Raw genomic sequence first — 23,445 nt, 5'->3', positions numbered from 1 at the left:
GTGTTGCAGCCTAAATGAATTTGATGGAGCTTTCTTAGTAACAGTGTTTTTTGTCATAGCTTTTGAGATTGTGCATAATTATTATTTTACTAAGTCTGTCATATGTTGATTCACCTTACTGTAAAAGTGGAGTTATTTGCGACGTGTAAAAGTTCGCTTATCTTGTTTGCTTGAAGCATCCACGAATAATTCATCTCGATAATTGTCAACAAGCGAAGATCTTGACTTATGAATTATTAAATTATTGAAGCACATTAAGTATGCATTATCGTGAACGTTATCATATCGCAACACATCGCAAACAGCTTATTCGGCGAAAAATCCACACGCAAAAAATACATCGCTTGATGAAAACGACTTACATTGGTTGCTGCAAATGAACCAATGATAATGTATTCGTTGATCGAGCGGAGTTAAAGTGTTTGATAGTAGTAACTAGAGGATGTTTACCTCTAGGTCGCGAGCTTGATAAGTTAGTAGAGTAGAAGCTTGCTGGATGATACACAGGGTTGGTGGTTTTTTTCGCGGAAATCCGGCTTTCAACTACTTTTAAATCCGTGTCCGTCATTGCATGCCTATATCTATTCAGTAGACGAAAAACTAAAATGGACTACAATGAAGATCAATTATCAAGGTATTAATAGTCCTCGATAAATATCCAGAAGTACTTCAAAGCATGCAACTGGTAGCATTCGTGAATAATTTAAGCTCATTATCCGGACATTATTGATAGTCTCAATCAGAATTCATCGCATCTAAAAGTCAATCTTTATTTACTTTTTGATTTTTCATTCCTTTTTATCAGGCACCTCAAATGTTCTCTTGGCCTTAATTAATACCAAAATAGATTTAATCAGAGAATCCAAAACGTAATGAGAAAACACAATCCCCTATTCTGTAATTTCAATTTGCGATTTATGAAAGATATATCATCACATATTTCTTTTATGGAGACGAAACGCTGACAAATCTGTCAGCTAATGAGCTGTCGATGTTACACGATTACCTCTCGACGGCCGCTAGCGACGGGTATATAATTTCCTAGCTTTATTTGGCGACTTCCTGAAGCAGGAAACACTTATCTAGCGCCGAGATATATGTATCAGTAATTTCTATGGTGATGTGTTACATTGCTTATTCCATTTGAGCCTGCGCGGAGTTTGTTATTCCTGTTATGGTTAGAAAAAAACTGCACTTTTAGCAGGCATGATGTTGTCTCTTCCGTTGTCAATGAAATAACACAAAATGAATTCCAAGACTAACAATAATAATATCTATCGGTAATCTAACTTTATAGGATTCTATAATGAAACATTTGGCTGATATTGCTTAACATTTCATTCACAACAGACGGGGACAATGTACATGCGTTAAGCGAGGTTCGTCCTAATGAGAGATAACATCCTAACATCTGGTCAACATCAGAGTTGTTTCAGCCATAAGTATTGTGCCCTTATTACTCTAAATCTTCAATTCGTTAAGATTTGTTTTATTAAAAGTAAACTTCGCGAATTTTTGTTTTGCTAGAATAAACCAATGTAGCCTATTTTTATGAGTATTCGTCAGCTGGCTAACGAACATCCTGTTCAAAATTTTAACTATCGTTCTTAAAAAAGATCAGAAAATAAATAAAAACTATATATTGACTTGATTCGAAATGAAATGAAAATAAAACAGAAGAGAATCGGATAATGTAGATTTTTTTTTTATTTCATGAAAACATTGGGTATAGTTAATACAAAATATATTTGAGTTCGCAATATACTACATGTAAGTACATTTTATCAATAACCACCTAAATTGGTCCTTATTAAAGTATTATATAGTAAAGAAAAATAAACACATACGAATGTATTATGCACGAACATCTGCACCAGGTGCATTCGATTAGAAAGAACGTAAAGTGATATAATTATTTTAAAAACAGATTACTGTAGACCTGTTTATACAATGGATACATTTTTTGCAGAGAAAATAAGCATCTGTGATATTTTTATCAAACGCTCTCACGAAATAAATAAGTACTGGAGTACATACCTTGTTATAAAATGGATGAAGATAATTTCAGTCAAAAGAGGAGAAACGAAATAAAACATCCAAAGTTCTACATATAAAGCAATGGTTATATTTAGACACGCGTGTGATCTGGTAAACATATCAATAACCCTATCTCCGTTAATACTTTACATAACCAATACCACTTTATTGTTAAACACACAGGAGTGCTAATTTATTTGTAAACAATTACATACGTTATTTCTCAAACAAATGAATAAAGCAATGTCATCATTATATATAAATATCATTAACAGGTACGCCTTACACAACACCTCATTAGTGTCATATCCCTCAACAAGTTATTAAAAATCCATGATGGTTGCTACCATGATATGACTATATTTACAGTTTGCACTGACATGGACTCAATTACCATGCTTTCTAGCATTATCATTATAAGTGTATAATGTTAGCACAACACGCGCGGCGATTCTATTGTTACGTGAATAGTCGATGGCGTAGCAACGTGAGGTCATGACCCCACTTTTGGCGGAAACATATGAATGACTCGATTCCAATCAGCTGTTCAATCGAATTCGTTGACGATGACGGGAGAAAAAAAATATGGATATTTTGATAAAAAATATGCAACTGCCGCGGGAAAAAATAATATTCATTTACTTGAAAAACTGTAAATAAAAGGAATAGATGTTTATTTTGTTGAGGTTATGAGCACGTGTAAATTATGTAACCCCGGCGAAATCGGGTTACATAAAATTTACACGGGCTCCATTATCATTATACCCTCATAACCTCAACAAAATAAACATATATTCCTTAAATAACACTTGTCATACTGATATCAATATATCCCGCCATTGTAATTAACACTTTCGTCGAAGTCTCCACTGGGAAATGAAGATATCGTCAAACCGTTTCACAAATTAAAGCATAATCGATACCATCGATTTACATTATTTCGTAACAACGGTATCGTAATACAAATACATTCTTCAGAAGTAAATAACAATAGCATTACCTCCCTAAACATGAATTATTGTCTTATAAATGAGAATGTAAGCAACAATATAAAAAATAGGAATACATCCGTTTACTGGCTTCAGCAACTAATTTAAAAACAATATTGTCATATCCTGTTAACATGTAAACAATATCGTCATATCTTGTTAACATGTACACAATATCGTCATATCTTGTTAACATGTAAACAATATTTTACCATATCTTGTTAACATGCAAACAAAATTTTACCATTTCTTGTTAACATGTAAACAATATTTTACCATTCTCTGTAATCTTTAAACAAAATTTTACCATATCTTGTTAACATGTAAACAATATTTTACCATATCTTGTTAGCATGTAAACAATATTTATCATATCTGTTAACATGTAAACAAAATTTTACCATATCTTGTTAACATGTAAACAAAATTTTACCATATCTTGTTAACATGTAAACAAAATTTTACCATATCTTGTTAACATGTAAACAAAATTTTACCATATCTTGTTAACATGTAAACAAAATTTTACCATATCTTGTTAACATGTAAACAAAATTTTACCATATCTTGTTAACATGTAAACAAAATTTTACCATATCTTGTTAACATGTAAACAATATTTTATCATATCTTGTTAACATGTAAACATTAGTCATATCTATCAATATGACTGAACAATTCCGTTATAGGGTAAGTAGCCTATGCGAATGAGCAAACATCACAACAATCTTGAGATAAAATACCATATACAGTTTTTCCCTTCATCTTAAGTAGAGTTAAACTAAACATGGAATGATACACAATGCTTTGAAAAAAATAGATTAAATAATATTCGTTGATGCAATCCATCAGAAATTTCCTCCCACTTTTTGATGAAGTTTAGAAAATTCGCCCTATAACGCTTCTGCCATGAGCTTTAATAAACAATGAAAGTCCATTTATTTTTCCATTGCCCTAAAGATCCACTTTATTTTTAAGGTAATATCCAAAATTTCATTTTTTTTTTCTTAAGTTTACAGAAAGACAAATCAATATATGAATCAAATATAATACTGAGAATATTGGCATTATTGAAAATTGTAATGGGCCAATCAGTAGTAGAAAACATAATAGATAAATAACTTTTGATCACAGCTCAATAAAATGATATGTTTTAGTTTTGTTAACAATTTTAAGCAATAACAACACACATGTACGATTGCTTGCATTCGTTAATGATAAGAAAAGTAAGCTATCAATGACTAATTTCATGTTTTGAATTCGTGAAGTAACGTCATTTACCTGTATTTTTACCTGAATCATAACGCCAATCCATAAAGAAATGGCGGAACAACCAAAGCCAGTTAGAAAGGAGAGATAAATATGTATAAGGTAAAAACCAACATTATACATATGTATAGATGTTGGCGTTCCCGCAGAATGCTGCCGCAAAATGCTTCTCAAAGACGATAAAAATATAATTAGACTTTAGTATAAGATCCATCTGACAAGATAAACAATTAAAATTACTCAACCAGCATTAATAAATACCCATGCAGAGAAACGAGTCTTAGAAACATGATTAAGTTGAAAGGCGACCGCTTTCTCAAAAAATAAGAAAAATATACAAATGTAAATATATATTATCTAGCACTAAAAATGTATACAGTGTATATATGTATAATACATCGTTACATATCTAGATATTATTTGTCATGAAATATTGAAGCCGTAAAAATAGTTTTCCATAAACCACAACATACATATGATTTCAGCTGTATTCTTTTTCCTATTGGAATAAAAATGGAAGCTTGCCAGTACTTTTCCCCACGTATGGCCCCTTGCTATATGGTTTTCTTTATTTATACTACTAAAACACGCATGCTTTACATACGTTTATGTAGATTTGTATATACTCGTCGCTGAACTCTACGATATACATACACGCTAGCAGTCCATACACGCTTGTAAATACACTCATCCTTCTAAACAGTTGAGGACAATTTTCCCAAGACAAATAAACCATGCATCCCAACCAATATTAATGCCGTCGAAGAAAGATATACCGATATTTGACTAGTCTGTGTGCAAAATGAAACCAAATATGCCAAGCCAACGTACGTTAAGCATGTCACATACAAATGAAAAGCTATGTCTGTTCAAAGAAGTGATATGTTGCGAATTAGGTCCAACAAAAACAATAATAGTAAAAACAAAGATATTCAGTACCAAATTCGTATTTTTCGTAGGATTCGCAAAAATGCTTCTTCTATGTACAGTTCACGGTGTTTAACCGACTTCCGTATTAGTTTACATTAAATTGATTTATTTTCATTTCCAACAGCTGCAGCTTAACGCAGTATTCTTTATCATCTGACATGCATTGTATATTTACCCATCCATATTTACACAGCTGCTTAAGTCTACAGATATATCTATTATGACATCTGATGGATATCACATGTCATTTTATGTTACTTATAATAGAAAAATTGGCTTGGAATCTATCCACAAAGGAGTAAGTTTGGCTGGCTATCGCTTACAAAGGTATGGGAAATCGACTAGAGAAGGCTATATAACATCTATATTCACATATAGACCACATTAATTATGGATAATCGAGAGAAAAAAATGCAGTGTCACACTTAATGTTTTTTGCTTAGGCGTATTTTTTTTCTTTTCTTTTATTTATGTATTGTTTTACCGTAAACCATTGTAACAAGACCAAGGAATCGAAGAGAAAAATTGCCACCAATTTCAATTCTTGTATTTCTAACAAATTTTTGATTGAACATTAACACATTTTTTATTCATTGCAAATCGAAACGTTACTGTCCACGGTGACTAGCTGTTCTTGTAGTTTAATAAATCTATTGCGGTCGGATTCAAATTGTTATGGAATCCTGAAGAAAACAACACGACGATACGACACGCGTTCAGGCAGATATCAAGATAATGGGCCGTGAATAATTCTGCAGTATATATTCCATAGGTACTGCGTTTATTTTAGTAACAGGGAAAAAAACCATCAGAATGGGCACAACGAAAACAACGAGACAGACGGTTATCATTAATCTGTAAACACATGCAATATCGTACAGTGGTAAACAAATACACGAATATAACTTAATATTTCAATTACTTCTTAATCGTTTGCATGTATTTTCTGTTGTGGAACTATAGCACAAAATCAGAATATGCTTGGTTAAGTACATTCTGATTTTATCTTAAAAGTTCCATAACGCGAGAATCTAATAAAATTAAACCTTATAATTCGATGTAATCCAGTCAAATTGAGGGACTTTTTGGTATGATATCACTACGACGTTTTATAAACGACGTTACGAACGGTGACGTCATTTTTACGAGATGATAGCATAAAAGTCTAGGTCAATGAAAATGCTTGTCATAAACAATATGGAATGGTAAATGTAGTACATTGTATAATGTAATATAATTCTACAGAGGAATTAGCCTGAGTGCGCATGTCTTCGCGAAAGATCAAGCATAAAATGAGAGATACCCTGAATACTGATGGAAAAATTATGTGATGCTTCACAATCCATATACATTTTTTAGATAATAACACTTATTCCATAGCATTCACCCAACTTATTCTTCAATGTAAAGGATATCTTGACAGCGTGAATCAGTAGATTCAATATGGACGAATCACATCCCCCTCTCCATTGCAGAACGTTCTAGTCATGGTCTCACGACACCAAGTTCTTCTGATGACGTTACGTGGAATTTTTGTGCCGATGATACCACACTTTTTCTCAGATAAAGTTGCTCTTGTTGAGGGTGAGATAGAGTGTGATGGCCAGTACATACGTACATACCCCACACACAACTCCACACACTACAAAGATCAGGGCTTTCTTGGCATGCTGGCGTGACACCATTTCGTCTCCAAGTTGCCAGGCATGATTTGCTTTTACTGAAACAGACATATTTATAGCATATTCAAAAATAATGTAGTGATGGAAATGCCACTAAAATCTATCAATGGAATATACAGCTATCAACATGAAATAAATAGGCACCTATGTGTCATTGAAGTCCCAGACACACTATAAGAAGTAACGAAAAACCTTATATATTGTAATTGTCACATCGCCGAAATTAGTAATAGGTATTTTTTCAGTAACGGTCTTGGCTCAGATCATAGTGTACCACCTTGTTTTATTCATTGTGCAAAACCACCAAAATACCATGAAACGTTGATGAGAAATGAGCATTTAAGCATTTATCAATTATGTGTGGGGAAATCAGGTTTGATCTGGAATTTCTTTTCATTTATGTCATTAATGCAATTAATACGTGTGTGAATATCAAAAGGAAAAACAAACTCCCATAGCATAATACATTACACTCAATCATACCTCCAAAGTGATAACCAAGGAAGCCGAAGATGAAGTTACAGAAGAGAAGAACGGCACACGAAGTCATTACAAAATCTTTGGGTTTGTCTTTGGGGTCTGGGGGTCCCTGGAATACCACAGGGGGACCTCCATCCGGGTTGTTGTTATACGTCACTGCCGGTTGGCTGGTGACCACTTGTTGTCCTCCTCCAGCGTTAGTTTTCCTGTCTAGATTTACTGTCACCTCCTCGTGGTCAATGGTAGCCACGCCCTGCGATCCACCCTCGGACATACCTCTGGTCTTTTATGTGCTTTAAATCAGGTAATGATACAATTTATATTTAGTTACATTGCAATATTGAAACCATAACGTACAATTTCCACAAACTCAGATATCAATTATTGTTTTTTGTTAATTTTTTTTTTAGTCTTTTTTTCTGATTTCATTTTTTTTTACTTTTATTGTGATTTCATTTTTTTTTACTTTTATTGTATTTCTTTCTATTTTTTATGTTAACAGCACACATCATTTACACTTTTCACATTGATTCTCTCATTAGTGCATCTGCTTGCATTAATACAGTCAACGCCTACATCGCCCTAATCCCCCTCACTGTTGTCACTCCAGTATCTGCCATCTTATATCCTATACACTACCTGGAATTTGCCCATCACGTAAACATATGGCATCCATGCACTTTCACACATATAGCTTACTTTTACTATAAACATTGAAATGAACAATCAGGTTGACGATTTTGTCTGTCAAGTCTGTCATTAATTTTTAATTAGGTTAATCCCAATTAATATAAGTTCTTGAAATACCAAATTTCCATTTTACCTTTTTGCTGATTTTATATAGCCACAGATAGTAATTATTCAATAAAGATTTTAGTTAAACTTGATAACGAAATTAATAATTTCATTTATTTACAATGCTAAAACATGTCCGGTGACCATTCGGATTTCTCCTTCAGACAATTTGTGGCTGCTCAAGAGTGTTCCTTAAAAAGACAAGCTGACGGGCTTAAGTCCATAAGAGATGCTTTTTAAAAGCATTACGGTAGTACAGTATTATACGTAGAATGCAATTAGTCTTCTACATGTACTTGATATAAGTTGAAATAGACGCGGTCAACCCCTAGTACAGATTAAATGTTGATGTCTTATGTAAACATCCTATCTACTATTGATTCAGTCATGTGTCTAAAATACCACATGGAAGAGAATATAATTTTGTTAGTCAACACATTTATTGAATTATTTATACTGTCGAAATGTTATCCCCGAATTACCATTGGCCATGTAAATATTTTTAGCATTTTGATGAAACTTAGATAAATATCACACAGATTATTCTGGTCGGTGTCTGATAGGAAATAGGATTTAAAATATATGTTATCATTCCAACGTAGATTTTATAAAGAGATAACAAAAGTCTTGTTTCCATATATACATATAGGCTTATATCAAGCCCATCGTTATAACTGATACAAATGACTCTCAAAACTTTTTATTGAATTTGGTAGATATTAAAATAAATTCATTGACACTCCCACACATGTATTAGTTACAATGAAGGGTGTTATTTTTTTAATTATTAACCATCTCCAGGTAAAATGATCTATAAGGAACGCGACTTGAAGTAAGATGTATTTTCTTCTACTGATACATGTACATTTAATTTGTAGGTGTATATATACACATGTACAGACTATGGCAGGTCAAACTACAAATGTGCTGAAATACATCAGTTTCCATATCCCTTTGGCTCATAGTATTTAAAGACCTATATGACAGTGTGAATTTAAATTAATGGGGTCTCTGGGTGTAATGGTGCATAATGCGTCGATATGTCATTGGACCGAGATCCTGAAGTATACTTACTTACTCTGGACTGTGTATACACTGCTTTACGTGTACGTACTACACGTATATCTCAGTTGAGTTACCGAATGGTTAATCGTACGATATGTTTATCATTAAAAAACATCAATATTGGAATGTCGAATTCAGTGTATATGACATCATGTTTCTATATTTGTACCTTTTATTAGTCTGAAATCGTGTTCTAAACGTACAGTCACCTCATAAGTGTTTAATGTCATTATTTACCATACAGTACACATATAGGTACATTGTGTATATCGCACTCAATAACGATTTAAAGCTGTATACTGACCTGATCATATTGCATTTAACACATCACAAAGGTTTGCATATGCATATATCGTTTGTTTATACAATCCATTGTTTACAATTACAAACAACTTTCATCATCTAATAATTCATATAACATTTGATATTGTAACACTATATTAATTATTTCATTGTTAAAATAGTACATGTACAAAAGGTATGTGCAGTATGTATGTAACTTGTAAATTGGTACATTGTAATTAGAAATATACATCCATTTAACATGAAATAGATATGATGTGGTTGACGTTAATCTTTTTGAAAGGTACTTAGACATCCCTGCCGATGTCTGATGTGACATTGGTCCAACAAATGTAAGTGTCTTACCTGTGTTGATGAGTCGCTATCTGATGGTAGGATATCTCTGTCCAATATAAGTAAAATACGAATGTAAAATATCTACACAGGAAATCCCATCTCAATTCTTGCCTGTTTACGTTCACGAATGTATTGGTGACCTTCACCTTTATTTGTGGGAAACACCTTGAATCACACCTGTTGACGTCATCAATGTATATTGACAATAAATAAAGTTGGTAGAAGGGAGATAACTCCAATAGAAATCTCTGGAAACACGAGGTAACATTTTCCCGCCTCCACTTGAACGCTTTGTTCTCACTGTCAAGTTTGATGTTTACTGTGTTAGATATATATAACCAATAAAGACATTAATTATTGGAGAAATATGATAAAAATATTATTGTATATTAATACAAACAATATTTGTATATGAAAAATAAATTAATACGTTAGCCTCAGCCAACCTTTCCTATTTTTATCCCCTCTCTGATAAGAGGGGAATTAGCTCAAGTGGTAGAGCGCTCGCTTAGCATGTGAGAGGTACCGGGATCGATACCCGGATTCTCCAAATTTATTTTTTCTCAGAGGAAAAAAACTGTTACTGTTTTTAACAAATTACATTTCCAAATTTCTCCATACATCATGCAGTTTAGTGAACTATACTCATACAATATACAACTATATGTAGTATTTTGGAATACATGCCAAGTCTGACATTAATTTTGAATTAGGCTAATCACAATTAATTTAAGTTCTTGAAATATCAGAATTCAATTTTTACCTTCTTGCTGATTTTATAGAACCATTGAAAGTAATTATTCAATAAAGACTTTAGTTACACTATGATAACGAAATGAGTCAAAGACTCGTTTTCCTTGGTCACGTACGTTTGCAATGCATAAACATGCAGTATTTGCAAATAATTATAACTAGTTTTGCAACAAATGAAAAATGAAAAGTTCACTGATTAGATAAATCACACTTTCAACAGGAGGGCCCTGGTGGACAAATATAACCGACTTTTGTTGTATTCATAGCGTTTTATTGTTGGAGACTTTCGTGAACACTTTTCTAGAAAATAATCAATACCTCTTAAAGATTTTAACTGATTACTTTAACGTCGTCATGTCATATTTTGTTATCATTTTTGTTTTCAAATCAGTTACAGAATCGCAATATCATACATCATAATTCGTATGGGGCACGTAACAAAGAAAAGGGCGGAATCTGACAGCCTAGGCCCCCACAAAGCTCCTGATTTAATCACGAAAAACCCAGAATTCAAGTTAATTTAAACCTATTTAGATATATACATTCTGGTGTGTGATATTTCGTCCTCGTGAAAAATATCCTAGTTTTCACCTTACTCGATGCAATATAACAACAAGAAACAAGGACATTCCCCAATATCCTCTATAATTTTATTAGTTAACAAACATATATTCATTTACAAACCTATTTGGATATTTGAGATGTTAGAGACAGAGTCACTTTTTGTAAATTTCGTACAAATAACATTTGTTGAAACAGGCCGATGGCACCCGATTGAATATTTATAAAGAAAATGTCAATATTGTAACCGTCAACAAATGGTAATTAATTTCATTATTTATTGGAATGTAAAACCCTTTAGCTATTCAACTTCAAAGAACATTGTATGTTGAACTTGAACATATTTTTTTCAAAGTAAATTATTCTGTCACAGTAAAATACTAAAATTGCTGAGTGAATGTTCACATTTATACACCAGCTACATGAAGCACTGACACCCCTGCTCATATAGTTTGAATAGCTTAATATTATCAACCATTAATCACTGCCATTTATTTTTATGCAATGCACTTTCACATTCTTTTACATACAAATGTAAATTTACCAGTTCTTATACAATACAATAATATACACATCTAATCGGCATGCACTCATATACACATGAAGATTAAGACAAAAGAAGATTCAGATGATGATGGAGCGAAAGGATGATGAACAAATTTGAAATTCCTGTTGAAACAGTTACCAATTTCTGCCACTCATTTAAAAACTTGAATTTTGTAATCTGGAGTTTCTTGATGAACGACTTTCTTTAAAAGTAAAACAATGACATGAACTGTCATTATAAATAACGGTTTCATAAGTGTATGGATACATTAAAAAGATACTTGTGTATTTTACAGTACTTTTAATAGAAAGGAAAAGAAAGCAATGGAGGGCAAAAGCGATACGAAGAAAAAACAAGATACTATTAGGGAGAAAAAAGGAGCCAAAAACAAGAGGATAAGAGGGGAAGAGAGGCTACAAGTTTTTTTTTTTTTTTTTTTTTTTTTTTTTTTTTTTTTTGGGGGGGGGGGGTTGCCTTGTCAAGGCTTACTTAATATAGTAACATTATCATTCATTGGAATAAGCACGTTAGCAAGAAAAATAAATGAATAAATAAATATATAAAAAAGGGAAAGTTCATTGAGTTTTTCTGCATTGAAACACCTTTACCAGATGCAATATATTTGGAATGCCTTTATTATCCCTGCACAATCTTCAAAGTTTGTGTGTTGGACGAAAACGAAGGCGGATGTGGTCGAAGGCCAGACACTGCGATACAATCACTACCAGTCTGAAGATAATAGGAACATTTCTCCAGAAAATAATCAGTGACTCTTAATCTTTTTAAGATGTACACTCATTCTACAAAATCTGCTCGGCGGGGTTGGCCTTTTGAAAGATCCCGGTGTAAAAACCATAACTAATTTAATACGAAAAGATAGCATAACGTTATTTTCAATGCACCATACGATACTATAAGACTCTTTCATTTGTGGATATGAAGGATAGGGATATTCTACACGAGGGTTACAAAATGTAGTAAAACCCGAGGCTTGCCCCCGAGGATTGCCGAGGGTTTTGCAACATGTTTGATCATCAGGCCATTACAACATGGTTTAGTCCAGTAAAAATACGAAAAATAGAGGCCTTACCTCCATATAATTGCATCAATTTTTGTATATTTTGTACTTGTTATTTTGATCATTTGTTGTAAAAACGGTATAAAATTGCACATCTTATTTAGTAGTTAAAACTTCCTATCACGTTAATTTGGCTGAATATCAAAATATCAAAAAAGTATAGAAAATTCATAAATTTGCAATACAAAAATCTTAATTTTTCGAATATTCTTTATGCGTTTGTCATAAAATTTTGCCAGTAAATAAATCAGAATTGTGATGATTTACAGCTATACAATTGAAATTGAACTTTTGTTTTATTCCTTTATCTCATTGAAAATTATGTAACCCCCATCCGGTTACATTATGTGAAAATGAAAAACTGACCTATTCAAATATTTGATCAAAAATAAACTGACTCACTTTATAAATAATTCTCCATTATGGTGGTAATATCTGCCAAAGGATTTTGCAATCTGTTTAGTCACAAAATAGATATTCAAATTTTTGATATTCCAACGTAAGGAATTAGAAAAGTTTAGTCAAATTGGCACTAAATGAGGATTTGATCGACCACGCGTCTTTTATTTTTGGGGATATCGTGATATAGTTGTCTCTTTTAGGTGAGTTTAGCCTACATTGAATCTGAATTAATAACTATATAAACTTTTGAGACGGTACTTACTGAATAATTCTTGAATAAAAAAGACAAATCATTCAATTTGGACTTCAAAATATCCTTGAAAAAGGCCAAAAGACCAACTTTAAGCAACCATGGTATCTCAGGTAGTGAAAGTAAAATGTTTTACTTTTAAAGCCTTTAATCAACAAGTTTTATGTAAAAGGATTCCACCAAAATGAGTAGCAATGGTATTGGTGGTAATAGAGCGCTCTAACATTTTTTATCTTAACGATCCAACAAAAGCATATACACTTGGCTGTTATGTAATTTTCATGTTGTCATACTTTTTCCCTGTGCTGATTTCAATTTATGTTTTGGCAATATGTGTTGTCCTTATAACGTTCTTGCCATGCAGTAATTTTTCTGGTATCTCATGATAACCATGTAAGTTTATATTTGGCTTCAAAGTCAGCAAATTATGCAAATTTATATCCCTATTTTTCTGGTTTTTGGGGGTCAAGAAAATCACTTTCCCAAATTATTTGTGGCGACTTTTTTTCTGGTATAAAATAAAGTCAGATCTATATGGAAAACAAAGAAAAATCGTGTTGCAATCATTTTAGGGTAATACCCTATCTTTACTGGACTATGATGCATTCTACCACATGTAGTACATTTTTTGTACTTATCGTGGACGGAACACTTTTTGTTAGGGAAGAATTACTGTCATCACGTAACGAGAATGTCGGCAAGCCGTCAAGCTGTATTTGTGGCGAGTTCAGTCAAAGATCTGGCCCGCGCTGTTGCTCGTATGCTCCCTCAAGTGGAAGTAAAGCATCTGTGTATTCAATCTGAAGGTAGGAACTTGTCTGATAGTCGTAACGTAAGAAAATATCGAAAACTAATGTGAACCCAAGATTCCTGCCCTGGTAAATTTTGTCCGGAAATTGATTGTCAATAGATTACATGGTTGTGTTACAACGATACCGAAATGTCATTATAAGTAGACTGTTCGTTTCATATTTATTAATCACAACAGTTTATCAGTGATATTCGGTCAGTACGCGTAGTACACTTCCCTCAACACATATTTTCGGCATAATTTTATTGCGATTATCTCCCTTGAATCGTGAAGCGGACATTGGAGTACACTTTACCATTTCTGTTCGAATGAGGATTTTTCATTTGAAATACTGCATTTTTATCATAATATCAATATATTTAATATTGATAAATGCAAGTTTTCATGAAATGGAACGCCATCTCATTTCATGGCAATATTTTTGATATTGCACAATTAATTTTTACACGATGATATGTAGGCCGGTTAGCTCAGTCGGTTAGAGCGTCGTGCTAATAACGCGAATGTCGTGGGTTCGACCCCCATACTGGCCAGTAATATTTTTCTTTTTTTTGGTCATATTATTAGTCTGAACTGATGTAGAATTATTATGCTGTTCGAATTATATCAATATGAAAAACTTCAAATCAAACAAACAGAATTATAATATTTCGAATATTGACCATAGCCTCTCTGTAATTCGAGGATTGGTTGTCCATGTACATAGATAAATGGATTAATTGATATTTCTTTTAAATATCTGTTATGGATAAAGTCAAGTTCCTGCTTTTATTGCTATCCACCCATGTATATTTCAGATAATTATCTATCGGATGAAGACTGGTCTGATCTGAGAGGAAATGCCGATATTCTGTTAGCAGATCTACCCATCATCAAATCGGCCCTGTTCACAAGTACAAAACTCAAATGGGCTCAAAGCACATGGGCAGGTACGTCTTGTCACTAGTTGTACGTTATGAAATGTTGTTCATTCTTTATATAGTGGCATTATAGTGTTTGGCATTATTTTACAAAGTTGTGGTGTATTGTTGAGTTACAGAATTCTTAAAAGCTATACACCATCAAATTACTTATGAAATAGGAAAGTACATTTTCAAACAATAGACAAATTATAGTCAACATAAATTTGATCAATCCTTTTTTCAACGGTATCACAAACAATTTCAAATAACCAGGAAAAGTTGGCGAAAAATTCTGCAATACGGGTCCCGCGGGAACGTTTATGAAAATACACCAAACGCTTCACCCTGCGGCACTCCTTATTGTTCATGTGTATGTAATGGTATTTGACAAACTCTTTCTGTCATAACTGACTTACATAAATCATTTTTTATATATCAGTTGGCTATTTATATGTTTATTTGATTTTCGTGATTAATTTGATTATAAATACATTGTATAGTTAAATAACGTTTAAACCTTATTTTTCCAGGTGTTGAGTCGCTCATCACCGTGGTCGACCCGTTAAAGGTAACACATGATACCAGACAATGGAATCGTCTCATAGAGAAGCGCAATAAAGTCGCCATGGTTTTTTTTCATACAGACAAAAATTACCATCCTAATATTATATAAATTAACGATCTCCTCTAGTGAGGTTTCAGTCTCGTTTCATCGTTGATCAAAGTGTTTTTGTGATTTTCAAAACGATAACTGTCTCTATTTGAAGCACAACTTTTTTATTTGTTTTATTTTTAAGAAATGTGGCGGTGGTTTTGAGAAAAGTGCGCTCTTAACGCTTTGTAGAGAGTTGAAATATCACGTTTTTTGACTTCTTTTTATTTTAGTTTTAAAAATCACGAAAAATAGTGCTAAATTGACTTTGATTATGAATATATAATTGGCGCACGATCACATCATCTATGAATGTTAAAATCTTATAAAAATATAATTAGATATTCTATGCAGCCACCAGATGTCATTGTTACAAGAACCGGAAGTGGATTTGGTAATCTAATGGCGGAATATGTCCTTGGTTATATTATCGCGACTGAAAGGAAATTTCTACAAATGGCGGTCGATCAAAAAGCAAAGGAATGGAATCCGTAAGTGAAAGAAATGCTTATAAATATTTTTAGGCGTGTAATGTAGACTTCATAAAAAATCACAGTTTACTAAATTGCGATTTTGTGTGATAGTTTCATTTCTCACATTAAAATAATATTATAATATAATAATTCAAGTTTAATCCTATGACTCAATTGATAAATGAGTTTTAGTTTTAGATGAGCAGAAATTATAAACTGTTTTCAAGTCTGATGCTGAAAGCTTTATATGTCACTAATACACGGTCATATGCCACAGAGTATAGTCACTTTAGTCAAATGAAAATATCAAACAAAACTTCTGCGTCACCCTGAAGACTTGTTCTTATTCAGGGACCAGTATAAACGGGATGTTCGCCTACTGTCACAGCTAAGGCTGGGTATACTTGGAGCGGGACAAATCGGAACCCAAAGTAAGAATTCTAAAAACAAAATCTTATTTAGGTTATATTTACATATTTACATTATATATTTAATATTATTTCGCAATCTTAAATAATATTGCTTCCACTTGTTCATAACTCATGTTTGCCAGTGTTCCATTGTTTTCCAGTTTCATTTCAAAAGGCAACTAACCTACAAGATACATTTTGTTTATCTCCTATTGCGTTAAATAAAACTATTGTTGTCTTTTTATCTTACATAGCTTATACAATGTATATAACAATGACCTTTGTTGTCTTTACAGATCGGCCGTTTAACTTTTGCGCGTGTCAATTGGATAAATATTAGGATCAAATGTGTAAACATTATCTTGATAGATTAGACGGTTCAGTTCATCACTGTACTTAGATAGTTTTACACCTCAGCTATCCTAACTTGGTTTCTCAAAAGAATATAATCAAATTAATGTGATGTAGGTTATAAATAACTAGCATGCTGTATTTTGCTGCACTCACATGCATGGCATGAAGGAGTTGGTAAAGTTCGTGCCCAATCCTTTTTATTATTCAACTATAACATAAGTCTCAATTACATTTCACAATGGCTTGATCCTTTGATGAAAACATATTTTTCTTGTGAAAAAAATTGTTTTATGATAATTGTTTTTGCAGTTGGTTCCTTATGTAAATCTGTGGGAATGGAGGTATGGGGACTTGCACGCTCCAAACACAGCGACCTTGGCCCGTTTGATGTCTGTCGGTATGTTTAAATAAGGCATTAAAATATCCGGGATAGATATCCTATACTTGTGGTAGTGAGTAACATATCTACAAATATAGTTACATATGAACAGTACACATTGTTGTTATATTTCAATGTGATTGTCGTTAGAAGACATCCTCTATATTCATTTGTGCTAACTCCTGCTTCTTTTCTTTTCTGTTTTATATATTTGTTTTTATACATATTATATGTAATTTTGTTTTAATGCACCCGTAACTGGTACATAACAGATTTGATGTGGTTATGAGCTGAAATGTCCGTCAAATTAGTAGGATTACATTACTTTTAAATATTATAAAATATCTTGGGGAGGATTTCATCAAATATTTTCTTCCTTACCATTCATATTCTTTTGGCTTTTCGTCAATTCGTTTTCTTTAATCACTACAACTTTAATTTTTTTTACCGTCTTCCTTAAAAATGGAATTTACCGTACAATTTAGACCCTTAAAATTAACATTGTAATTATTCCCCGCTTTCACCGAAACGGGTGATATCAATTTGTGTATGTTCGCCCTTCTGTCTGTCTGTCTGTCTGCCTGTTGTCTGTCTGTCTGTCTGTAACGCTTAGTTTCCGTGCAGTAACTGCCACAAATCTTGAGCGATGTTTTTGGTTAAATGTGCCAAGCGCTCGGATGAGTTCGCTCGGCATTTTCATCAGACCCTACATATATTTGGCGGAGTTATGGTCCTTTGATCAACGAAAAACGCCATTTTCGGTTGTTTCCGTTCAACAACTCTCGCAAACATTACCGGATTTTCTCGAAAATTCCGCGAATTTGCTAGTTATTATCTTACTTGCAATGTTTTAAAATCGAGTGATCACAATGACAATATAAATAACTGTATTTTTGCTAGATACATGTACAAAACTTCGCATAATTTCGCAATAACTTTAATGTGTGGCAAATAGTTGTATAAAACGCATATATGAATTCACAGTTGTCAGCAAGAGCCCTTCGGATTGCGAGGTCATGTATTCGAAGATAACTAACGAAGACATTCAATACAGTGTACGAGGGAATAAAGTCGTTTACTGTATATTCACTATTAATTATTAAATCATCTTTAAAACTAATATGCACTATAATATCGCCGTTTTAGGACGACTGATGAGCTAGCAGACATTTTACAGAATTGTGACTATATCTGTAATGTTCTACCCTCCACTGAGGAGACTAAAGGCCTGCTATCAGGGGACATGTTATCTCACTGCCAGGTTAAGGTAAGTCAAATTTAGGGTCATAGTTATATTGTGTAGGTACAAATGTACGTCACAGTTAGGTAGGTCACAGTTAATACAATCGCTAAACAATAGGTGTAGCTTGAGTGTAAGACGATGGCCTAATAAATGCTATTGACTAAGTTGTTCAGTTGCATTTCAATTCCTCTTGTTGTTTCATTTAATGTTGCAGAAATCACAGAAAAATATATACATTAGCGGATGCGGAAAATAAGAATTTAAAATGAATCGATTAAACATAAATTGAATATGATGGTACTGTTGAACCAATGCAATAAATATGTCAATCATAAGCAATGTTGATACAATGCCTGTTCTGATTGCATTATTTTGTCCTCAAATCCCCGTTGTCTTGACTTCAGGTCGTGTTAAATCTAGGACTCATGATGAAATCTCCAGTACAAATGTAGATTAATGAAAAATGACTTTCGATCCCCTTGATAAGTTGTGATTTATAAACATTACAGAACCGTTTTATTTCAGAAGCCAACTTTTATCAACGTAGGCCGAGGGAATATCGTTGATGATGAAAGTTTAATAAAGGCTATTGAGTAAGTCATCAATTAGTTTGATACATAACGATGAATCTATAACGATATGGACATAACTTTTAGTGCACTTTTCTGTTCATGTATATTAACGTTACATTTTGGTCATTTGTGATTGATAGTGTTTCCGTCCAGACTTACTTCTAACGAGTTCAAATGAGGATTAAATAGTTTGAGGTTTTCGTTTCTTTCTTTATTTAACGTGATAGTTTTACCTGCGTCTCACCACGGGTTCTTTTTAATGACATTGGCATATGGCATGTTTCTCTCTTCACAAGAATTGCAAATAGTACATGCACTCCGGAATTATCATCACTGTTAACGCTTAATAGGGTAAGTAAAATAAATTTGCCATTGTCGTAGAACCTGCCTTTTGGTGATTGTTCATGTACAGCGACTTTGTCTAAAATAAAATAAAAAACAATAGAGTATATCTAAAATAATTTAAAAAAAATAACAATACAAAAAATTGAATTTAGGAAGTTGCTTTTAATAGAATACATTTAAACATGTCTTTTAAACCATTTAAACTTTTAAGTGCGATAGGTGTCTCTTTCTGTCGAACAGGAACCAATGGATAGCAGGTGCTGTTTTGGATGTATTTGATTCCGAGCCGTTACCACGTGATAGTCGACTGTGGTCTAATCCTAATGTTGTTATAACTCCTCATATGTCGGGCCCTTGTAACACAGAGCCGGTAAGAATTCACTGTGTATTTCACACTTTCACATTGTTTTGCAGTACAGCTACTTTCATACACCCTATAGATGGTGAGTTACATGACTGCGTTTAGATCATACACATTCATCTCTTTGACACGTATAGTATCTATTTTTCACTTTTTTATAACTACTAAATTATAACATTGATCTCCATGAATTACATAACTCAAAAAATTGTGAAATATTTTACTTAATTAAATTTCCTTTCTCTGCATAGGTGGCGAAGGCATTCACCTGTAATTACCAGAAATACATAGCAGGGCATACCCTTGACTATATAGTGAAATGGAAAAATGGATATTGAACGAAAACGGAGCCATGGCGAAGTTGAAGAATTCATCATTATGTTGATTATATATTGATTATATATATATATATATATATATATATATATATATATATATATACAATCAATGATTTAGTAATTTCAATTGTAATCAGAAATTTGAACTGAACTTTTGTCATAGCAACATTTTAGTCACAAAATGGTTAACAAGGAAAAGGATTCACCCGTCACCTATTCTGAATGAGTGACTTCCTATTTATCTCCCCTAATTGATAGTTAATAGGAAAACGTTCTAAAGCTTAATAATCTCCCATCGAGTCTTGCCATTCCTCTCTAAAGGAAACGAATGATTATTTTTCTCATTGAAAAATCGTTACTATATTTATGTGATGAATTGAAAAGCTAATGACGTGTATTTCATGACGTCACGGTATTGCTATACAATTGATATACGTCGCCCATTGCCTATGACGTCACCAGTTTTGCCGCATTATGACTTTTCTATGACTTGATTCGGACTGCAATTTCATAATTTTCCGTTAATGTGTGGACAAAAAAAAAATAACCCAAAAAACATGAGTCTGTCAGGTGAACATGGGCATATCAACTCTCGTGAAAGATTTTGGTTGTAGATTTTGGTATTGTGTGACAAGATAGGTTCTGAGATATTCCTATCCTTTTGGAATAGCCATGGTAGATTTATTAGTCTTTCGCCCAAATGACATTCATATCGACTTAATTTACCGTTTATTGTTTAGATGTTTAACTTATAAATTCATTAGTGTTATCGGAAAACATGCATCTACTATGTTTATTTTTTTACAGTATTGAGAACTCTGACTTAAACATCTGCATTCAATTTTTTTTTGTGTTGTAGGATTGATAGAAATAGAAACATTTTTTGTAGCATTAAATATCTTTAAGCATAAACAATTTTTAGGATATCATAGAACTAATAGAATGACGTAAAATGTAAAATGTCATAATCTAGAAGAATTATTGGCTGTGGAAAAAAGATGGATCGCTTAATGATTGAATAAATTTCAGCGTGATAATGGTTTGCTTAAACACATATCCAGTATTTTTACAGACTTCCCGATATTGCCAGACATAAAAAAATGTTATATTTTTATAACTAGTTTTTGGGGTTGGATAAAGGCCCTTTGGGCCTTTTCCAACCCTATTAGGATCGTTGGCAAAATTCGAGAGACAATTTTAGCACAAACCTACAATAAATGAAACGTTACGAGGCAAGATATAGTTCTCTTATCATAGTCGTTCTTTGTGCTTGATACGGTCGAAACATAAAACAAAGTCTAATAACAAACAAATAAGAATTAAATTACTTCTGTATATCGTTTATATCCCTTGTTTTATAGTGAATCCTCATTATATTTATATATATTTAAAAATAGCATCCCACTGTAAAAGTACAGGTCTTCGTCACACGCGTGAGGAATTCCCACACGTGTAGGAACACACTGTCGCTGTGTATGGTGAATGTGTAGGATAGATAATTATTAAATATACATATAACTGAGGTTTATTCAAATATATAATAATGACTCAACAGGTATAAGTACAGGACCTTCCGTATACATATTACACATGTAATGGCCCCATCTACCTATAAGTTGATGTTATTAATGACCTTATCAGCTTCCGTCACATACGTCTGGTTAGATGCATTACACTGGGAGAAAGGGAGGGGGTTATAAATACTCACCTAATTAAACACAGAGGCTAAAGATAGGAATAGGTGGCTTCAGAGAGGGGAGGTGATTAAGTAGTTACAGCTAAATGGAAGCCTTAGACTTGGCTAGAACTGACTTGAACAGGCCTATATATAACCCATACCCAGGGAAACCCAACAAAAGGTACAAAGCTTTGGTTTATTAAAGTTGATCCAGTAATACAAATTGATCGATGAAGTATGCCCAAGAACCATTCACACTAGGTTTGAATACATAATATACAATATACTTCAAAATTAATGATTTACAAACATATATTGGCTTTAAAGGCTCCCTACCTGTCCGAAACGGCTTTTAATTTTTAAAATGGGAATGTAAAACGAGATCAATGATTTTGTAGAGTCGAAAAAGTAACTAACTTACCGTTAATACTACACTCATCACCATTTTCTGTAAAATTTAATCAAAATAAATAAAATGTTAATTTCCATAACGCGGGTCGTCTTATGTTTCCCGTCGTCGTCCTAAATACTGCGCGGTAGCTGACTATCACTGCGCTAGACTGCAAAACAGTGAAATGAAGTGGTAGTGGGCATTTAAATTTCAAAATGATTTGCGAGCATATGTATTACTGTAACCAATTTTGCCATAAATTTAGTAACATCTACAGTTACAGTTACACCGACTGTCCAACTTTCAATAGAAATTATTTAGTTTTAATAACAACCTGATTGTCATTGCACTGTTTCACTTAATTGTCCATTTAAAAGTCACACACAAAAACATCTATCTGTAGTTGAATACATGTAACTCAATTCTTAAATAATGCTGAATAAACTCTAAAATCTGATATAATTATGTCAGAAATAGGCGTTCAATTCATACCAATTTTCAATCGGATAGATGGAAATATTTTTGAAAAACTAATTTTTGGAAATATTTTTGAAAAACTAATTTTTTTTTCTACAAAATCCAACAAGCACTTTAGAACGTTCCAAAATAGTCCGTTCACAAACTTAAAGATGCTCCATCCCCTACAGAGCATAGAAGATACTCATCATTTGAACAATAATTCGTGTTTCATCGTTTATACATGTCTAATTAACACAAAAAATAATATAAGATAATTAATTTTGTTTCTGATGCATACGCAATCAGTACTTCATTCCATATAGGATATAGTGCTACATTTTCAATTTGAAATAAAATTAGAATCTCAATCTTTCCAATGGTTGTAATGTTGTATCTTTTGAAAAAGAAGAAAAGTATTAATTCATCTGCAGCTGTTTTTTATCAAGAAAATTACGATTGGTCAGGGGTGAAGCAGCTTTAAACTACTGTTTTGTTTGGGTTAAAAATGAAAAGAAATGTAAAGACTGCGTCTTTCTGTGCCAAAAACGTGCGAACTGATTCAAAGAACTAAGCACATCTGTAATATGGAAACATTTGATC

At 32.8% G+C, this 23,445-nt stretch overlaps 2 protein-coding genes and 2 non-coding genes across 4 annotated transcripts; 3 read left to right on the top strand and 1 right to left on the bottom strand.

Annotated features, from left to right (window-relative positions):
* Positions 1–6,641: 6,641 nt before the first annotated feature.
* Positions 6,642–10,037, bottom strand: LOC138304847 (uncharacterized). The gene is made up of 3 exons (XM_069245175.1): positions 9,896–10,037; positions 7,391–7,680; positions 6,642–6,945 (listed from the first exon to the last, which is right to left on the bottom strand). The coding sequence occupies exons 2-3, from the start codon at positions 7,659–7,661 to the stop codon at positions 6,785–6,787; spliced, it is 432 nt and encodes a 143-aa protein (XP_069101276.1). The 5' UTR covers positions 7,662–7,680; positions 9,896–10,037; the 3' UTR covers positions 6,642–6,784.
* Positions 10,038–10,363: 326 nt separating this feature from the next.
* Positions 10,364–10,436, top strand: Trnaa-agc (transfer RNA alanine (anticodon AGC)). Its single transcript has one exon. It is a non-coding gene; the product is annotated as a tRNA-Ala (tRNA).
* A 3,708-nt stretch (positions 10,437–14,144) lies between these two features.
* Positions 14,145–20,366, top strand: LOC138336388 (glyoxylate/hydroxypyruvate reductase B-like). The gene is made up of 10 exons (XM_069285869.1): positions 14,145–14,283; positions 15,086–15,217; positions 15,721–15,758; positions 16,197–16,333; positions 16,667–16,746; positions 17,389–17,476; positions 18,605–18,725; positions 19,227–19,294; positions 19,859–19,988; positions 20,231–20,366. The coding sequence occupies exons 1-10, from the start codon at positions 14,169–14,171 to the stop codon at positions 20,315–20,317; spliced, it is 996 nt and encodes a 331-aa protein (XP_069141970.1). The 5' UTR covers positions 14,145–14,168; the 3' UTR covers positions 20,318–20,366.
* On the top strand, positions 14,748–14,821 carry Trnai-aau (transfer RNA isoleucine (anticodon AAU)). Its single transcript has one exon. It is a non-coding gene; the product is annotated as a tRNA-Ile (tRNA).
* Positions 20,367–23,445: the final 3,079 nt, after the last annotated feature.

Source organism: Argopecten irradians, chromosome 12 (assembly GCF_041381155.1).
Source record: "Argopecten irradians isolate NY chromosome 12, Ai_NY, whole genome shotgun sequence".
Classification (NCBI taxonomy): domain Eukaryota; kingdom Metazoa; phylum Mollusca; class Bivalvia; order Pectinida; family Pectinidae; genus Argopecten; species Argopecten irradians.
The sequence above is the reverse complement of the archived record's forward strand: the minus strand, read 5'-3'. Positions and strand labels throughout refer to the sequence as shown.